The sequence below is a fragment of the Acanthopagrus latus genome, chromosome 16, assembly GCF_904848185.1.
Source record: "Acanthopagrus latus isolate v.2019 chromosome 16, fAcaLat1.1, whole genome shotgun sequence".
Classification (NCBI taxonomy): domain Eukaryota; kingdom Metazoa; phylum Chordata; class Actinopteri; order Spariformes; family Sparidae; genus Acanthopagrus; species Acanthopagrus latus.
The window spans coordinates 6637242-6656624 of NC_051054.1; the positions used below are offsets into that span (position 1 = coordinate 6637242).

The 19383-nt window shown below is 43.7% G+C and overlaps 2 protein-coding genes and 1 long non-coding RNA gene across 7 annotated transcripts in view; all 3 read left to right on the plus strand.

Moving 5' to 3' along the window:
• Positions 1-5824, plus strand: part of LOC119004900 — a 33149-nt gene extending 27325 nt beyond the window's left edge. For all 4 annotated transcript variants that reach the window (XR_005070340.1, XR_005070342.1, XR_005070343.1 and 1 more), the window contains exons 10-12: positions 2679-2756; positions 2846-3050; positions 5631-5824. This is a non-coding gene — a long non-coding RNA (uncharacterized LOC119004900). The remainder of the gene's footprint in view (positions 1-2678; positions 2757-2845; positions 3051-5630) is intronic.
• A 1-nt stretch (position 5825) lies between these two features.
• Positions 5826-7600, plus strand: LOC119004898 (cocaine- and amphetamine-regulated transcript protein-like). The gene is made up of 3 exons (XM_037072221.1): positions 5826-5964; positions 6110-6190; positions 7113-7600. Exons 1-3 carry the CDS (start codon positions 5830-5832, stop codon positions 7218-7220), a joined length of 324 nt encoding a protein of 107 aa, XP_036928116.1. The 5' UTR covers positions 5826-5829; the 3' UTR covers positions 7221-7600.
• A 1002-nt stretch (positions 7601-8602) lies between these two features.
• On the plus strand, positions 8603-19344 carry LOC119004822 (microtubule-associated protein 1S-like). 2 transcript variants are annotated; one of them, XM_037072083.1, is made up of 10 exons: positions 8603-9075; positions 10271-10366; positions 11373-11455; positions 11711-11848; positions 11974-12469; positions 12757-12843; positions 13169-15627; positions 15923-16058; positions 16169-16386; positions 16714-19344. In XM_037072083.1, the coding sequence occupies exons 1-10, from the start codon at positions 8649-8651 to the stop codon at positions 16867-16869; spliced, it is 4296 nt and encodes a 1431-aa protein (XP_036927978.1). In that variant the 5' UTR covers positions 8603-8648; the 3' UTR covers positions 16870-19344. The 2 variants fall into 2 exon arrangements, with proteins under 2 accessions (XP_036927978.1, XP_036927980.1); XM_037072085.1 differs by lacking the exon at positions 8603-9075 and adding an exon at positions 9132-9850.
• Positions 19345-19383: the final 39 nt, after the last annotated feature.

Here is a 19383-nt window from a genome sequence, read left to right on the forward strand (position 1 = left end):
AAACCCAACAGGAAAGTGTAAAACAGTGCAGCAAATCCCAGCAGGAAAGTTTAAAACATTGCAGCAAACCCAGAAGGCAAACTGCACAGCACCCCACCAAACATAAAAGGAAACTGTAAAACAGTGCAGCAAACCCAGGAGGCAAACTGCACAATACTGCAGCAGACCCCAAAGGAGTGTGTAAAACAGTGCAGAAAATCCCAACAGGAAAGTGTAAGACACTGCAGCAATCCCAGAAGATACACTGTACAACACTGCAGCAAACCCAACAGGAAAGCGTACAACAGGACAACAGTGCAGCAAACCCAATAGAAGAGTGTAAAGTAGTGCAGCAAACCCAAAAGGAAAGTGTAAGTTTCAGATCAAGTACCTCCCTGTCAAACTTGCTTCCTCATTCTCCAGATTCCAATCCAGTTGAGCATCTATGGGATGCGCCAGAACCAACTTCCATCCATGTTGGTGGCCCCCATGGATTGTTCTTGGCTCAGACTGCATCCAGTGGAAGCTCAGTTGGATTGAGATCTGGGGAATCTGGAGGCCAGGTTGACGCCTTGGGCTCTTTCCCATATTCCTCAGGTGGTTCCTGAGCAGTTTTTGGAAAACTGCACAACACTGCTGCAGACCCAAAAGGAAAGTGTAAAACAGTGCAGCAAACCCCTAAAGGAAAGTGTAAAACAGTGCAGCAAACCCAGAAGGAAAACTGCACAACACTGCAGCAGACCCAGCAGGAAAGTGTAAAACAGTGCAGCAAACCCCAACAGGAACGTGTAAAACAGTGCAGCAAACCCATAAGGCAAACTGCAAAACACTGCAGCAGACCCAAACGGAAAGTGTAAAACAGTGCAGCAAACCCATTAGGCAAACTGCACAGCACAGCATCAAACCCAACAGGAAAGCATACAACAGGCGCAACACTGCGGCAAACCCAAAAGGAAAGCGTACAACAGGACAACAGTGCAGCAAACCCCTAAAGGAAAGTGTAAAACAGTGCAGCAAACCCATGAGGCAAACTTCACAGCACCGCATCAAACCCAACAGGAAAGTGTAAAACAGTGCAGGAAACCCGAACAGGAAAATGTAAAATAGTGCAGCAAATCCCAACAGGAGAGTGTAAAACATTGCAGCAAACCCAGAAGGCAAACTGCACAGCACCGCACCAAACCTAACAGGAAAGTGTAAAACACTTCAGCAAACCCAGAAGGCAAACTGCACAACATTGCAGCAGACGCAAAAGGAAAGGGTTAAGCAGTGCAGCAAATTCCAACAGGAAAGTGTAAAACATTGCAGCAAACCCAGAAGGCAAACTGCACAGCACCCCACCAAACAGCAAACCCAGGAGGCAAACTGCACAATACTGCAGCAGACCCCAAAGGAACGTGTAAAACAGTGCAGAAAATCCCAACAGGAAAGTGTAAGACACTGCAGCAATCCCAGAAGGCACACTGTACAACACTGCAGCAAACCCAACAGGAAAGCGTACAACAGGACAACAGTGCAGCAAACCCAAAAGAAGAGTGTAAAGTAGTGCAGCAAACCCGAAAGGAAAGTGTAAGTTTCAGATGAAGTACCTCCCTGTCAAACTCGCTTCCTCATTCTCCAGATTCCAATCCAGTTGAGCATCTATGGGATGCGCCAGAACCAACTTCCATCCATGTTGGTGGCCCCCATGGATTGTTCTTGGCTCAGACTGCATCCAGTGGAAGCTCAGTTGGATCGAGATCTGGGGAATCTGGAGGCCAGGTTGACGCCTTGAGCTCTTTCCCATATTCCTCAGGTGGTTCCTGAGCAGTTTCTGGAAAACTGCACAACACTGCTGCAGACCCAAAAGGAAAGTGTAAAACAGTGCAGCAAACCCCTAAAGGAAAGTGTAAAACAGTGCAGCAAACCCCAACAGGAAAGTGTGAAACAGTGCAGCTAATTCCAACAGGATAGTGTAAAACATTGCAGCAAACCCAGAAGACAAACTGCACAGCACCCCACCAAACATAACAGGAAAGTGTAAAACAGTGCAGCAAACCCAGGAGGCAAACTGCACAATACTGCAGCAGACCCCAAAGGAACGTGTAAAACAGTGCAGAAAATCCCAACAGGAAAGTGTAAGACACTGCAGCAATCCCAGAAGGCACACTGTACAACACTGCAGCAAACCCAACAGGAAAGTGTAAAACAGTACAGCAAACCCCAACAGGAACTTGTACTTACTGTTTTGCAGGCGCGTTGTCCTGCTGGGGGGGCACTGCCATCAAGGAGTGCTGCTGCCATGAGAGGGTGTACTCGGTCTGCAGCTGTGTTTGAGTGACTGTTGTTTGTCAAAGAAACATCCACATGAATGCTCATGGTTTCACATCAGAACATGGCATTGGAACACAATGATCAATGTTATTTATTTCACCTGTCACTAGTTCTAATGTTGTGGCTCTCAGTGTATACGCATGTTAAATGCTTTTTACAGTTAGACTCAAAACTGCCACAAAAAGCACTGAAAATCTTCACAATGACACAAAATAACCACAAAGAGACTCAAAATCTTCACAATGACACACAAATCTTCCACAAATACTCGCAAAACCTCCCAAAATAGACTAAAAATCTTCACAAAACCAAAAACACCACAAATACACACAACACCTCCACAAAGAGACGTGAAACTTCCACTGCTCTTCTTTCTCATATTGCAGGTGGCGTTTGAAAGGCCGTATTACCAAGACAAACAAGACGAGCCAAACAATTCAGACGAGCCACCACAGGAGCCTCAAGTGAGTATCTTTCACCTGTACTTTATGAGGGGGATCAAACCTGGCTGATATATCTGCAAAGTACTGATGGTCCCTGGTCGTTTCTCCAGAATGAGAGGAGCCGTGAGCTGAAAGTGTGGGCAGAGGAACAGGCTGTTGAGGAGGAGTTGGACGACAGTTACCTGAGCTGAATCCCAATTTCCTGTAATGAAGTTTTGTGGAGTGACATGTTGTCTAGTTGGTGCTCGGCCCAGGACAGGAAGGCCCTGCAGTGGGTGATCCATCCACCCACAGAGCATCAGTGACAGTGACGAGGTGAGATGTCTGCACAGAACTCAAAGAACACTGAAAAGACAAAAAGAACCAAAAGTAACCGCTGACATATCTTCTGTGACTGTGGCTGCGAGGCTGAATGAGTCAAACTTATTTTACAAGCCTGGTGTTGTCAATTTTTTTAAAATTATTTTTTGTTTAATCAGATCAGTTGGAAGTGTTGTGCTGCTCGTAAACAGACTCACACTCTAGGCTGTATAGACTTAAACACAAGAGCGCCACTGACCCTCAGAAGCTGCCATGTTCAATTCCAGCCTAAATGTTTGATGTTTTAATGTGTAATAAAATGAGGAATTATAAATGAAAATATCAATCCATCGATAAATAGTTCAAATTAAAAGATTTACAGTTTAAGTTTATGGTAAGCAAAGTGCAGCAACTTAATCCACATTATGAGGTCTTGAATATTTTTTAGTCACTTTTATTTCTATACAGTATTTTTTCTGTTGCTTTCATTCAACCTGAATGAGTCACAGGCTTTATGTATTGACTTCTGCCCTCATTTTGCTGCCTGCCTCTGCCTCGTCTCTTTATCAAGATCAACATGGAGGAGATATGTCCTCTCAGGGGGCAACGTGGGGTCTCTGACGGGGTTGGTGTGCAAACATAATCCACACACACACACACACACACACACACACACACACACACACACACACACACACACACACACACACACACACACACACACACACACACACACACACACACACACACACACACACACACACACACGACTGTTAGAGGGTGTTTAAGGTTATTCCTACAAGAAGAAATTGGACCATGATTACAGATTGGTGTCAGTGGGGGTCAACCTGCAGGTCTGATTTATCGAACAGTGGTGACAGGAGTAGACAGGCAGAACGGATTAGCAGCAAAGCGATAGAAGAGAAAACGATTGTGTTCGCAAATATACAACCTCCATAATATCAGGTTGGGGTAAAGGGAAAAACTTAGAAGGGATACAGGAGGTGGACCCAAATGCAGTTACTCATGGGAGGCGAGGAAATGGGGAAAACACAAGGCGAGCTTTATTTTAACAAAGCTGAAACACAAAAACAAAACCAAGGACCACAAAGGAAAATGTGTCCGAGGACCAAAACCAAAGTAGCAACACAAGAGCAAGACAAAGTAGCAAAGGAAAATGCAAAGTTCAAATCAAACATGGGAAAAAAATGCAAAAATCCAAAATATACCAGACAGGAGACAGGAGCAGGGACAGATACACAGACAGATACAATGAACGCACAAGGAGTGCAGGGAAGACACAGACTAAATACACAAACACTAATGACAAGACAAGGAACAGGTGAGGAGGACCAACAGGTGAGATAACGAGGGAAGTGCATGGAGGGAACAAAACTACAGACAGGGGGAGACAGAGGGATGAACATAGGAGATTCTTAAAGGACACAGTCGGGCATGGAAAATCAAAACGTAAGACACAAGACATGATACAAAGACATGGACATCATTTACAGGAGAATATAAGACAAAAAAACATAATCTGAACATAACACAAAGACATGATTCTAGAGTCATGACATATAACAGCATGTCGGGAGTATAACATTATGCTTTTAATCAAATCTCTCCGTATGGCCTCCTTTCTCATTTGGATTTGACAGTTTCATGGTGAGATTCACATTTTGGTTCAGTGATGGTGAGTTCAGCCTCATTCTGACACATCAACACGATTCATTAATGAGATCAGATGCTGTTGCCTGCAGCAATGTAAGCTCGTATACATTTCTTATTCCATATTTTTATTTCTACTGTTTTTTTGATATTGCATGTATGTTCAATGTATGTTCAATGTTTGTTATTGCTACTGGATGCTTGAATTTCCTCCGGGATCAATAAAGTATCTATCTATCTATCTATCTATCTAAGCTTGAGGCGTCCCATGTGGAACCAATTTGGAAACTAACCCCCTTCAATTGAGGGAATGGCTTTCTGCTTTGGATATCGAACAGCAGGAGCATTTTTAAAAAATAACATCATGGCAAAACACAAAATATGACTTGCCATTTAAACTGTGGAATATCGGGGTCTTATTCTAAATATGTCTATTGTGATGCCTTTTTAACATAAGTTTTTCATTTATGTGTTTACCTGCACACTTATGATTTATGCTCACTCCCCTGTAAGATACTTTGTGTGTACTCTTGGCTGTTTTTGTGGATATCATATATCATATCTCCTGCATAGTGCAGGAAATTAATGTCACTATAACAGCTTGATACAGGTTTGATAGAGAAGGAAGGTTGCTATGTCTTGTTGGTTTTTGTCTATCTTTTTTCAATTTAAAAATGTATACACGTGCCTGATGGTAAAGATGGAGTAGGTTGATGGTAAAATGGGGGGTGTTCTTTCAAAATTAAGGTGAATAGTTCATCCAAACAAAATAATAGTCAGCTGTGTTCATCTGCAGGCCATTTTTAGATCTAGAAAAGACTTTGATTTTGAAGGGAAAGCAGTTTGACCTCCGTTCACCCACCAGATTACTTTGATCAAATATGTTTTATGAAATGTTTAACATCCTTGACATCATCCTGGCAGGTCTCTTCCTGCTGATCCCGGAGGTGATGACAGTGTCATCCTGTCAAGAACGTCGGTCATGAATATTTTAGAAGCTGGATGAAGTCAACAGCTGCCTATAAAGAGGGGGGGTCCTCAGCACAGGACACGTCCACACGTCTAGAGATCCTCCACCGATTGAAGAGAAAAGGTCTCCACCCTGTTTGTGTTTTTCAGCACCATGGTCAGTGCCAGAGCTCTCCTCCTCGTGGTTACCTACTGCTGTGCCTACCTGTGGCTCGCCCGAGCAGAGGACTTGTCGCTGGAGACGCGCTCGTTGGATTTCCCCCAGAAAAACCAGCAGGAGAAAGACCTGGTGAGAGACGTCTGAGAGAGGACACGGGTGGTGCTTTTTAAATGACTGTCTAAAGCTGCTCAGGATGATGAGCTGATAAGAGATGATTTATATTTTATGGAGCTTTAAACTTTGAATGTTAATGTCTGTCATTTTGTTCCTGCAGATTGACGCGTTGCAAGAAGTTTTGGAGAAGCTGAGGAGCAAAGAGATGCCCTTAGAGAAGAAGCTTGGCTGGCTGCCTTCGGTAGGCACACTTCATCATAATAAAAGTTGATCAGCTTGCATTTTAAGGACAGGGAATAGTTTATTTTATCATTCATCAGTAAGATGAAATAATCATTTATTGCTCCTACAAAGGGGGGATTTGAGTGTTACAACAGCTGGAGGAGAGGATAAGCGCAGAATAATAGAGACATTTAATGAGAATATGTAAATAAATGTGCATAAAACAACAATATGATAAATATAACTATACCAGATCAATTAGACAAGACATTATTGGCAATATCAGTGACCAGAACTTGGACTGCTATTGAATATTCTCTGAATTAACTTTATAATAAGCATTTTAACTTTTAGAATAAACCAATGCATAGGTTTCTTATTTTTTAAAATGCTGTACGATCAAAAAGTGAAGCTACAGCTCATTCTCATGAATCTGTTTGAACATTTACCTTGTACAAATGCCAGAGTTCATGTTATACATCAAATTTGATTCATTTGAGGTCAATAACATTTGGTAAGGTGTTGCTTCATTGTTTAAATCAGTTAATAATGTATAGGAAAGTTGGATTTGAACTGTGACAATTTTGCCCCCAAATAGCAAACAGTTGTATAATGTAGCATGTCATTTCTACTCTTATCTCCAGTAAAATACAATATGACAAGATATTTATCCCAACAGCATTCTTAGATTTGTGGGCTTTTTTTAGAAAGACTAAACCCAAGAACATTTTTGCATATTTACTGTGAAAGAATCGATGGGAAAGATGTAAATTCTGTGTAAAATCTGAAAAGATCTAAAAGTTACATTACTTATTCCATGCTTTCTCTTACTGTATGAAGCAGTAACATACCTAAGTGTGTTCCTTATGTATTTGTTGAGCTCTTCTTTGTCAGTAGAATATTTCCACAGTTGTCATAGATCTGTGTTTTTTTCTGTGCAGTGTGATGCAGGGGAGCCGTGCGCCGTGCGTAAAGGCGCACGTATCGGCACGCTGTGCAGCTGTCCACGAGGAACGTCCTGTAACTTCTACGTTCTTAAGTGTTTGTGATGGTGAAGAGAGGATAAAGATGGAAAAACACAAGAAAGAGTTGTTGTCATTGTCTGCGAGACAAATGGAAACACAATGTAACATGATGTGATTAATAAATGACACTTTTCTTTATAAACTTGGGCTGGGAAATGTTAGAACATTGATTTTTTGATTAGATTTGAAGGTCTGTGTCCGTCTGTCAGTGCTTCTGATCTGCACATGGGGAGTTATTTGTGGAGGCATCTGTTGGCAGACTTTGAATGTAGTTTTTGTCATAAATATTTATTTTTCTTATCTTTTTTGTGTGTTTTTGTTCCTGACACAGGTGGAGACAGTAAGCTATTGGTTTCTTAGCACATTTGTAAGATAAGGAGGTCAATAAATCAACTTAAATTCAAGTGTCTGTGTGTCAATACATCGTTTTTCATTAAGGTCTTTTTTAGTAAACTTTAGATAACAGGTCCCTTTTTATGTCCTTGTGATGCATATTGATATAATAAGTCTGTAAGTGTGATAATAGTTCAGTTGTTTAGGAGAATGCTGCAGCGAAGAGAAATGAGTGAGTGAATGAACGTATACTTTAATAAGTAATAACACCTCTAAAAATATTTATTAGCATTAATAAAACTTTATAAGTGTAATTAAAAAGCATTAAAAAAACACATTTAGTTTATACACATTTTTTGAGCATGTCAAACTTTTTATCCGTTTATAGACTACTGAAAAACGTTAAAGGAGCAGTCTGTAGTTTTGGGGAAGACGTTTCAATTAAAAGAGAAATATCTTTGGGCCAAAACAAACTAAATAAACTCTCTTTGTTTTAATGACTGAATAAACCGAATAAACAGACTCCCCTTCAAGGACGACACAGTTTTAAACTGTTTTACCTTGATGATACGTTGATACGTGGTGGACCCTGCCACCTCTCTAGCTTGTTCTCCTCTGAGAACAACTTGTTCATCCAGTTAAACAAAAAATACATATTTCTGAGTTTGTGTTGTTACCTCATTAGTATTATATTCTCCAAAATTACATAGTGCCCATTTAATAACACCCATATAAATTTCTACAGATTGCTTGTTAAACCTTTACTTTATGTGTTCATGTTACTTTGTTGAGCTTAATACATATTTTTACTATTCACTAATAATCAGTTCTTGTGTTTGTTTGTGTTTTTGTAGCTATTACATCCAAAGCAAGAACAAATGCCTTTAAAGGTTCATAAATTCTTATTTTAATGCACTTTTTTTTTCTTTCATAGTCAACTGCTCAGTATTTATTTGACTGTTATTAGTATGTAAAAGCAACAATACAAGTAGCAAAGGTTTAGCAATGACATTAAAGGTAAGTAATAATAGGTTAGTTAAATTAAAATGAATAAATAAATAAATACATGTGTTTGTGTTCTGCAATCATGAGAAATAATGGTGTTTTGCTCTCAAACAGATGTTAAAACAGCTGGATTTCCGTCATTTTTTCCATGCAGCATCACTTGTTGGTAGTTTCCTGTTGATTAAAGCCAATACAAATATACATATTGAATCTTTTTGTAGCGTTTCATCAATAATTCAGCCTCTTCCTTCACGTCCACTAATGCACAAGTGCATTCCCTCACACCGGCCGCCTGTCTGCGATCTGTCGGTAATAAAAGCCGCCGTCAGCCTGGCTGTTCGCTCAATGACATCACATCCCAACTGCAGGCTCCCCAACATGGCGTCCAGCCGGGTGCCGGAGAGGGAGGTCCGGGAGGAGCCGAGGCGCGCCGCGACCGCAAACCTCGACTTCAGCCTCCACAAACACTCCCTGCTCATCATCGTCGGACGGACCGCACACCTCAGACAGACGGGACACATCTGCGGGGACATCGAGCGAGGTACGTTTACCCTCCTCTCTCTCTCTCTCTCTCTCACCTCCCGCAGCATCGCTCTCCTCCTCTCCGATATTCGCGTGAGAAACGCGGACGAATTGCAAGTTGTCGTAGCGTAAATCATCGTAGAGAGATCCTTTATAATTTGCCTCCCCATTGCATTGTTTATGTCATTTTCTTTATTTATTTTTTTATTTTTTTATCCACCCTACTGACCGAGGATGCGTCATCTGGCGGTGCTCCACCATCAGCATCACCTCCTCTGGGCGCAGTATAATTAAAAAAGCAGTCGGGTGGTTTGGGTGTCATTACGCAACGAGAAAGCTTTTTGCAGCTTTTTTGCAGGGGGGGGAGGGAAATGTTGCATGCTGATAGTCAAGTCAACACATGGCCACTTGTGAACGGTGTGCTTTGTGTTCATGTAAAGCGGTGGCTGTGGAGGCTGCAGGGAGTAGACATGGGTGCACCGGCACGATAACCCAGGACAGTGTGTTTCTTTACTGTGTGTCTGCGGCTCTAATGGTACATGTTGAGCATTTCAGTGCATGCAGTTCATGTAAAAACTGCACGTAGGCTGTGGATAGATAACAGAAAAAGGAAACAGGACATACTGAGAGATGATTATCGTCTTCGCAGGGCTTATTAACATTTCATAACTGTCTGGTGAGAACCAAAATGTCAGCTTTTCATGAGCCGAGAAGGACAGCCCTGTTTGCAGCTGATCGACGTGCAGTTTTTCAAGTATTTCAGTGTGTTTAAATGTATTCATCTAAAGGAGGAGGTAAGTAAAATGTGGCTTTTCAGAGGGCGCTGCATAATCTGATGCCTCCAATGATGACACTCAGGGATGTCATTATGGATCCTGTCGCATTTCTTGTAGTACCGTTCTCCATGCCTGACTCAAACCAGTGACTCCAACAGTAGCACAGGTTGCTCATGTTTTTCTTGCGGTTCTGTTTTATGTCTTCTGCGGCTCCCCTTGGGCGCACTCATCCTTCAAGAGCCACTCATTGCTGCAAGAGTGTCTCTGGGCTTGACACCCAGCCTGTTCGCTTCACCTAACGAGCTCAGAGACACAAAGTGGTCGGTGTGTTTACTGGGGAAACTGCTATAATTTAACTGTGACAAATGTGTATGTTGTCTATGACATAGCGGAAACCATTTGCTGCCCCGTGTGACCGTAAGTCCCTTCTGTCTCCAGGTATTCGTTCATGGGACGTCGACTTAAAATCCTGCAACCTGAACCTCTTCCTCCAGGAGTTTCTCTCCCACCACACAGCGTCTTTCAAGGGTGCAGGTCAGTAACTGTGTTGATTTGACTCCTCGCCCAAACTCTCAGACCCTGTATCCCGCAGATAAAAAAGGCCCGTCACCATGGTAACCCACCCAGTTTGTCCGGTCAGAGGTCAACGAGGAAGGAAGGAAGGAAGGAAGGAAAGTGCAGGAGCAGTTGGTGATTGTTAAACATGGGTGGACCCTCTGGACAGAGAACAATAGAGATCTGTGCCACCTCTTTTTATGCATGTGTTGCAGTATTTTAGTTTGCAGAGTCAAGGACAAACAGGGAATGTGTTGAAAACGCAGAAAGACATCAGAGTCAGATAGTCGTATTACAGCTGAGCTGTGAGGTGAGGAGGTGATGAACACAGACAAGAACAGACACATCTCTTTTCACAGAGCACAAAATGGCAGCCAAGTACAAACTGTTAGATTAGAAAATATGTCACTCAGACACAGAGTAAGGCTGGGTACATTTGTGCAATTTGGTCAGGAAAAAATAACCTTAGCCTTTATGCAAAGCTAAGATAATGAATTACACACTGAATCACAAGGATGTCTTACAATTGAACTTAAACTGAAATGTGAAAGATGTCATTCAGTGCAACTGATTTTTTTCTTTCTGACTTGAATCAAAGACAAAGAAACTTTTGTACTTATATGGGTCATTATTTTCCAGTCGGCTTTGTCCGCCTCTGTATCCTCAAACGTTGATCCAGCTCTCCTCAGACAGGAGTTAACTTGGCATCTCAGCCTCAGACAATCCCTCTGACTCAGCTGTTCCACTCTTCTTCCTTCCTCTTTTTTCACTCGGGAGGTCGATCACCCGCCCAGTTATCCCAGTTCGGTTTCACACTGACCTCTTTGAGTTCAACTCCCATTTGTGTCGGGCTTCGGATCTGTTGGCTCGTTTCCAAACTCCCTCGGCTCTGAATTTTTCCCTCTCTTGTTTGCCTCCCTTTGTCTTGCTGCCTGCCTGTCCTTCTTTTTTTTCTATTCTTTGTTTTTTCTCTCTGCCTCTTCAGGGCAGAAGTGTCTGCGCCACAGTACCAGAGTGTTGGACACTCAGGTGCTGATCAGTCCATCTCAGGAACAGGTTCATTCAGAGGTGAGGGGGGAGAAATCCTGGGTGCTTCACCAAGTTACTGGAAGATAGCTGACCAGGACAAGTGTTAACAATGATGCAGTTTGTGCCCTAAATATATTAATTTTACAATGATATAAATAGAAATCAGACAAAAAGTCACATTTAAGATGCTGTTGTCACCAAATGTTTGGTATTTCTGCTTCAAAAGTTAAAACTGTTCTTGCTGTTAGAACTTATGGAAAAATGATTAATTTTCCATCTGTCTGGTCCTGGCAGGTGTCGGCTCTGCTGTCCAGGGATTCGGCCCATAAGCTGCTGATCTTGGCCGGCCAGAGTGTGGAGGACAGTGGAGACCTGCTGTTTCACAGAGGACTGTTCTCACCAGAACACCTGAAACAGATACTGACAGAGCAGGTACGACAGTGACTCCCATCTGTCTGTAACTGTATTAATGATTCTGGTCATGCTTGCTTTGTACATGGTAATGAAAAAGATCATAAATCTCTAGCATGACTGCTGAAGAACTGCTCTGTCTTTAGTTCCTAGATCAAGAGAACTCCTCCTCCAAACTCAGTCTGACTTTGAGTTGTCCCAACATTGGCCAGTGGAGGAAGACTCTCCTGGGAAACCAGCCTCTGCAGGGTCCTTTCACACTGCACATCAATCCCCCAGAGGTGCTGCCTGCCATGGAGGCCCTGGGGGAATTCACCTCCCTCATCTCTGGTACCCTCTCCCCTCCGTCTCCCTTCGATCTCCTGCCTCCTCCCACCACGGTGGGTTTTCTCAAGCTGTCTCGCCCCTGCTGCTACGTGTTCCCTGCCGGCCGTGGCGACTGTGCCTTTTTTGCTGTCAACGGGTTCACGGTGCTGATGGACGGCGGCTCGGACTCTCAGGCTTGTTTCTGGAAGCTGGTCCGCCACCTCGACCGAGTTGATGCAGTTTTGATAACGCACGTTGGGACAGAGAACCTCCCTGGGGTCAACGTCTTCCTGGAGAGGAAGGTGGCGGAGTTGGAGCTGAGCTCTGATGTCAAAGGTAAGAGGTTGAGTCAGGTCTATTCATGCTGTACAGCCCAAAATCTCACATTTGCCTCAAAGGGCTTTACAGTCTGCTCAGTATACATCACCTTCTATACTTCTAGACCTTTGAAGGGAATAACTCTCCTTGAATGACTAAGGGAAGACCTTAGAAAGAGCAACAGTGGAGGGTTTCCTGGTGCTGTTTCTGATTTATCATGATAAAACGATGTCAGGAGATATCTCTTCAGTCCTCTCCTCTTTATGTGTTTCTCTGTGTCTCTTTATCTTCTTTTATCTGAACAGATGACTCCTCTAAGAGGCTTATCTCCCCAGAGCTTGGAGTTGTGTTCTTTAACGCCCCTAGCAGGTTGCAGCTGGAAGATCAGCCCTGTGAGTGATGCATTCAAACCCTACAGCAGTACAGTACGTCTCTGTTAACCAACCAGTTTTCTGCAAATCACATATATATACATTGAAACTTTATGTTCCAACTTTTCCTCTCTTTGGATTCAGTTTTCTAATGTGTCTTGTGGCAACACCGTACTTACAGTCTTTTCAGGTTTAGGCACCAAAAAACACTTGGACAGGGTTAGGAAAACATAATGTTTTGTTTTAGAGCCTGTTTTTTGTCTACAAACATGACTGTAAATGTCCAGAATTCCCATTTCTAATGTGAATGATTTCTGTGCAGTAAAGTTATCATTCTTCTTCTCAGGTGTGGACAGTGTATTGAAGAGCACACAGCAGGCGGCTCTAACCCTCCACTTGTTAAAGAAGTTAGAAATCAGACCACAGCCATTGTTTCGACCACAAGGGATCCCCATTGAGCCACTAACCCTGTTCCAGAAGATGGGAGTGGGGCAGCTGGATTTATACATCCTCAACCCCGGCAAGAACAGTCAGGAGTACCAGACATTCATGCAGAACTGGCCCGATGCTGTGTCAGCATCCAAATCCCAAACTCTCCCTCTCACCGCGCTGGCCTCAGTGTGTGCGCTGCTTGTGTGGCACCCAGCGTGTCCCCAGGAGAAGGTGGTCAGGGTGCTGTTCCCCGGTGCCACCCCACAGGCAAAGCTGCTGCAGGGGCTGGAGAAGCTGAAAGGGCTGGCCTTCCTCCAGAAACCTACTGTGACGACCGGGGATCTGGAGAGGCTCGGAGAGGACAAAACGCCCAAGAGGACGGAGAGCCAGGACAGTGTTAAGTCTCAAGGGAAGGAGTCAATGCTGAAACACGGAAAAGATCGGGGAGGTAAAGAGGAGGGGAAAGGAAAACTGTTTAACGGAGTCGCTGCAAGAGATGCTGATAAAGCCAGAGTCAAAGAGGCAGGTGTCAAGAACAAAGCAGCATCTTCAGAGAAAAATACTTCAAAGAAAGGAGCAGGTAAGGATGGGAAAAAGGAGGATAAGCCTGGCAATAAAGAGGAAAACAGTGTCGCGAGGCATGATCAGGGGAAAAGGGATGTTCTCACTCCAAAACCAAAGAATGACAATAAAACTAAACTCAAAAAGGACGCAAAAAATGACTCCAAAACAGGGGGGAAGAAAACAAAAAAAGGGTCAGGAAAGGATGCAAATAATGGAAAGAAGGTGAATGTAAATGCAGAGTTGCCAAATAATAACTCAACGAAACCCGATTCTGGGAATGTGTTAGGAATATCAGAGACAGAGGGACTCGATGCAGAGCAGCAGAAACAAAAAACAGAGAAAGAGTCTGAAGAGAACCCCTGTGGCTCGAAAATGTCTACCCCTGAGGACATGACAGCTGACTTTCTTAAGCTCAGGGAGGAAACTGCGGCACAGGTGGAAACAGCAGATAAAGGAGAGCAGAGAGGCAGCGAGTCCGGAAATGAAAAGAGCCTCGGAGACCTGAGCAAAGCGGCTGACACACTCGAGGAAGAAGCCGGAGGTCGTGCGGGAATAATGGAAGGAGAGAGTGGTGATAATGGAGTGCGGGGCAAGGAGTGGACTGGAGAGAAAGCTCTAGAAGACCAGCCTGGAAATGCTTGTAAACCAGCAAAGGTTGTAGGATTCCCATCCCCCTTGAATAAGGCACCAACAAATGAGTGCTCAGTCCAGTTCGACATAACCCCGACTGAATACACGCTCCTGGACGGGGCTTTGAGGAGCAGCCCTCCCTCCAGATCCTCTCCAGAGAACCAGGCACCAGTCAGCCCTGACGAGGAGACGGTAGAGCCAGCATCCCCTGATTCACGGCCCAACAGCGCCGGCCACACTCCTTACTGTCTGTCCCCAGATGATGTGTGGTGCAACAGAGCCACTCTCAGCAGGTTACAGGCCCAGATGGGTAACACAGAGTCAGCTGATGTCAACGATTCATCCAAGCAGAGTGAGGGGCAGTTAAACCAGAACAGAACCACTCCAGAGAGCCACTCAAACCCCAGAGAGAAGCACCTGAGTTTCCTTTCTTTGGGTTCATTTAAAGAAGGCTCTTCAGACCCCTCTCCGTCTCTCACTACCACCACTACTACACACTCAATGCCGGCAGAGGTGAGCTCGCCTCAGTCCACCGAGGTAGATGAGTCACTGTCCATGTCCTTAGAGCAGGGAGCAACCCCTGTGAGCCAGAGAGATGGGGATGACAGCGTTCATCACTCCAGCTCCAATGGAGGCCATTTTGTTGGGATGTCTTTACCAATGAAGAAGCCTCCGAGATCTGTAGGGCAGGGTTTTGAGATGGGCCGGCCTCCGGCTCCTAACACACTTCATTTTGAGGCGTCAGCTCATGACGTGGATCTATGTCTGGTGTCTCCCTGCGAGTTCAAGCATTTCAAACCAGCAGACTCCAGCTCAGGTGCGAGCGAGTCCCCCAGAGGAGCTTTTGCTCAACATCATCAGGGCAACAACAACAACAACCCCAAAGACACATCGCCCAGCGATTCAAACGCCCCCGTCTGCACGGAGGACTGCCCCTCCACCACGGCAGACGGAGTCCTGGACTCAGATGAGGATGAGTCATGTAGTGAACCGTCTAACTCCCCCCATGACCTCCACACCAGCCAGGCTCTGCCCCAGGACCCTCCTCCTGCCCCTCTCAGGGACAGTCCTCCCCTGCCCCCTCATCCAGACGCCTCCATGCCCGTTCCTCAGTCTGAGTCTGATGCTAATGGGAAGAGGGCAAAAGCCACTGGCACACGAGGGAAAAAATCGCCAGCGGTGAGTTTGTCTCATTAGCACTGACAAGAAGGATGTTTATGTAATTCGGTGCATTAGTTCATGTGTGCATTTAAGATAAATCGTTTGGTTAAATGTCTTATTTGTAAGAAAAGTTGATCCCAACTCAGCAAATGCCCTCCAATTCCAATACTGAAAGCAGACATTTTGAGATGACTTTTAATGCATATACATGTAAATATTTTGTTTATTATGATTCTGTGAGGCTGAAGCTATTGTTTGTTATTTTGGCTACAGTGAAATCCTCCTCAAGTTCAATTTTGTTTTTTGTCACCAGGTTACTGAGGCCTCCCAAAGATCAGGCTCAGGGAAAAGCAGGGCAGGGAGTGGAGTCCTGAAGGGGAATGCCTCGTCTACTCGAACGCCTTCCTCCAGCCCCCGTTCAGCACCAGCAAAATCCTCACCCAATCCAGGTATAAGGCGTAAAATGTAGACGATATAGAGAACTGTTAATAGTTTTGTACTTTGCGAACGCGCATGTATCCATAGTTGGTGTCAACTGAACCACTCTCTCCTGTCCCAGGCTCTAAGTCTACCTCTGCCGGAGAAGTCAGCGTATACGTTGACCTGGCCTATATTCCCTCCGGAGGCTCCTCTTCTATGGTCAACGTGGACTTCTTCAGATGTGTTCGCTCGTCTTGTTACATCGTCAGCGGCGACAGTCCAGAGAGAGAAGAGCTGTTGAGGCATACGCTAGACGCATTACTGGATAGCAAGATATCCTGGCCTGAGACTATGCAGGTAAGAAACGCACTAGAATGGCGACGCACTAGAGCGCGTACATCTGCCCAAGGTTAAATAGTGTCCTTTTGTACTCACTCATAGATACCAGCCACCTACAGTCAATATGCCTGATTTTTTTTGTTATCTTAAGCATGCATCAAAACAGTGGATCCATGTCAATCTGTCAGGGGACCTGAGAAGAAGCTGGTTTGAAACTGGATCCCGAATTGAAACCTATCCATGTTTCTCTGCAGCTGCTGAAAAAAAACTTTTGATGTGAACAGCTTGGTCAAAGTGCTGGGCATCTCCCCTTTTCACCTCCCTTTTCTTTTTCCTTTCTTTCAGGTGACAGTCATCCCCACCTTTGAGTCGGTGGCGATGCAGGAGTGGTACCAGCAGACCCTGGACAGACAGAAGGAGCTGGGCATCAGCGTGCTGGGCTCTAACAGCACTGTCGCCATGCAGGATGAGACCTTTCCCGCCTGCAAGATAGAGTTTTGAGGCAGACTCTTGGGATCCAGCGACGGAGGATGGATGGTGATCCTGAGCTGAAGAATGGAAACGTGTGGGACAGTCGAAGAAAGTTAAAAGGAAATTTTCTGGCCCTTTTCTGCATGAACGCATCTGAGTGGGTAATGACGGGATGTTCACCCCATCCCCTCCTGGTTAATCTCTTCTTTGTGGGCTCCTTTTGCACCAGAAAGCCCTTATTTGTCTTGATCCAAGAGAACACACGTTCCCGTGGGGAGTTTTTGCATGAATTTCTGTTACCCATGACCCTGTGCGAAACAGGAGAGGTGATCACACTGGCTGCAGGAGAAGCACGTCGGGCTGCATATGTGCATCCACATGAAAGCTGATGTTGTAGATTAGTCAATGTAGTTTGCATATGTGGGGTTAAAAGTGCTATGTTTGGGCTTGTTTTCTCAATACAGTCAGCACTGTGGTATGATCGCAGGCTGTGCAACGTTTAAAGAGTGAATTCGCAGCTTTTAATGCAACATTTATCTTTATGTTAATTAATTTGCTTTGAATTCAGCAAATTAAACCACTGAAAACACTTGTTGGTTTATGAAAAGCACTTAGCACATTTTATTTCTATTATTTACTCAACTTATATTTGTCTGACGGGCACAGAAGATGATTAAACTGTAAAAAAAAAAGAGAGTGACATTTTACCTGTAATGACATCACAGTGGTGGTCAGGTGCTTGTTGTGAGCGCTGTGTGCAGATTTGAGGTGAACTGTGTTGTAACTGCTTTACGAAATATCGCACCACCGTGACCTGACTCGACGTATCTGACGCGACTGATAATCACCCGCTGGCTCTGAGATTAATGGATCCGCACAGACAAATCTGTCGGCAGGGATTAGAGCACCAGATTAAAATTGATGGCATTACAGCAATCATCTCATTAACTATCGCAAATTAATTGTAATCCATTACGAGTGCTTAAAATCATACTAATCAGGAGCCAGACAGCGAAATAGATGTTAAAGTGATGACATGTACTCTGATTGTGAATATGATCATAAGCTTATTGTGGACTCATATTTTGCACAGCGTTAATTCATGGTGCAGTCACAGTGGGTGGTAACAGCAGCTTTCCACATTGTAGTTTGTACATATACGAATTAATCAGAAATCAGATTCTATTTATATTTAGCACAAAGTAATCTTGAAAATGAAACTACTGAATTGCTGTACTAATATCAGGAATGCTTTAGTTTTTTTAAGTCTTCTGGATTGATGTACATCATTGAGTAACAGTTAAAGGGAAAAACAGTGTCCCTGCTATTCCAATTAATTCCTCGCATGACAGCATAGAATTTGACATATATTATGGATAGATTTACCAAATATAAATGGCTAATAAATTGATATTTACTTGAATTTAAAGGTGCACTTTGTAGTTTAGGGGAAGAAATTTAAATCAGAAGAGAAAGAGAAAGATTTTCATTGGGCCTAAATGAATAAACTGACCTTAAAGGACGACACAGTTTCATAGCGTTTTCCTTTGTTTATATGTGGCGGACCCTGCCACCTCTCTAGCTTCCTAGGTGTCCTAGGACTCTCGTTTTCCTCTGAGAACAGATGGGTAATTCAGCTAAATTTATACATTTGTATTATTACCTCATTAACATTGTAAAGATTAAAATCTGAGTTTGAATTTCTTCTCCGAAATTACATGGTGTCCCTCTAAATCGTGGTCCACAGAGCCAACTGCAAACACCTGCTTTGGTTAGATGCAAGAAGAGCAGATGTTATATTCTGATGAAATGTAAATAATCAACGACTGATTACCCCGTTCCTAAAAACATGAATGTGACGTACAGTACAGAGTTTCCTCAATACCAAAGCACGAGACTGCAAAAAGACACCACTGACCGTTTTCTTCTGCTCCGTCTGAATGCTGCCTCAGAATACAGAAAAAGAAATCGTCATTTTGATTCTCAGATCATCTAAAATATATTTTGTAATTATATAAATGCACTGTTACACTTTTATCATCAGAGATTATGTCATTTTTCATTTTCTGTTTGTGTCACACGTGTTGTCCAACCTTAATTCATCAATCGTGCCCCCAAATTCTCCACAAATGTATTTTTTCTGCAAAAGGCCACCAGATTAAATGATGAATCGTGGTGTCGAACCAGATCTGTAATCATGGGTCAACAATTACTTTCACCCCACAGTAGCTGAAGTGAACCGTAACTATGTGTATGTGTCCCGCATGTATAAACTAATGTATGTAGCCTACTGTATGTTGTTTCATTCATGATATTCATGAAGACAGAGAGCAAAGCACTGTGGGATAGCGGGATGGTTGGGTTAAAAGGAAAAAAAACCCTGTCTCTGCTGGGATCAACGTTGGTAACATTTCACTTTGTCTGTAAGCGCATACTGTAACAAAATGTGTGGGTTGTGGGGCCGGCAGTAATGTGTGAAATAAAGAATGTGCATCACCATCCAGACATGTCTGTCGAGAATCATGGAAGTGCAAATTCTTAATG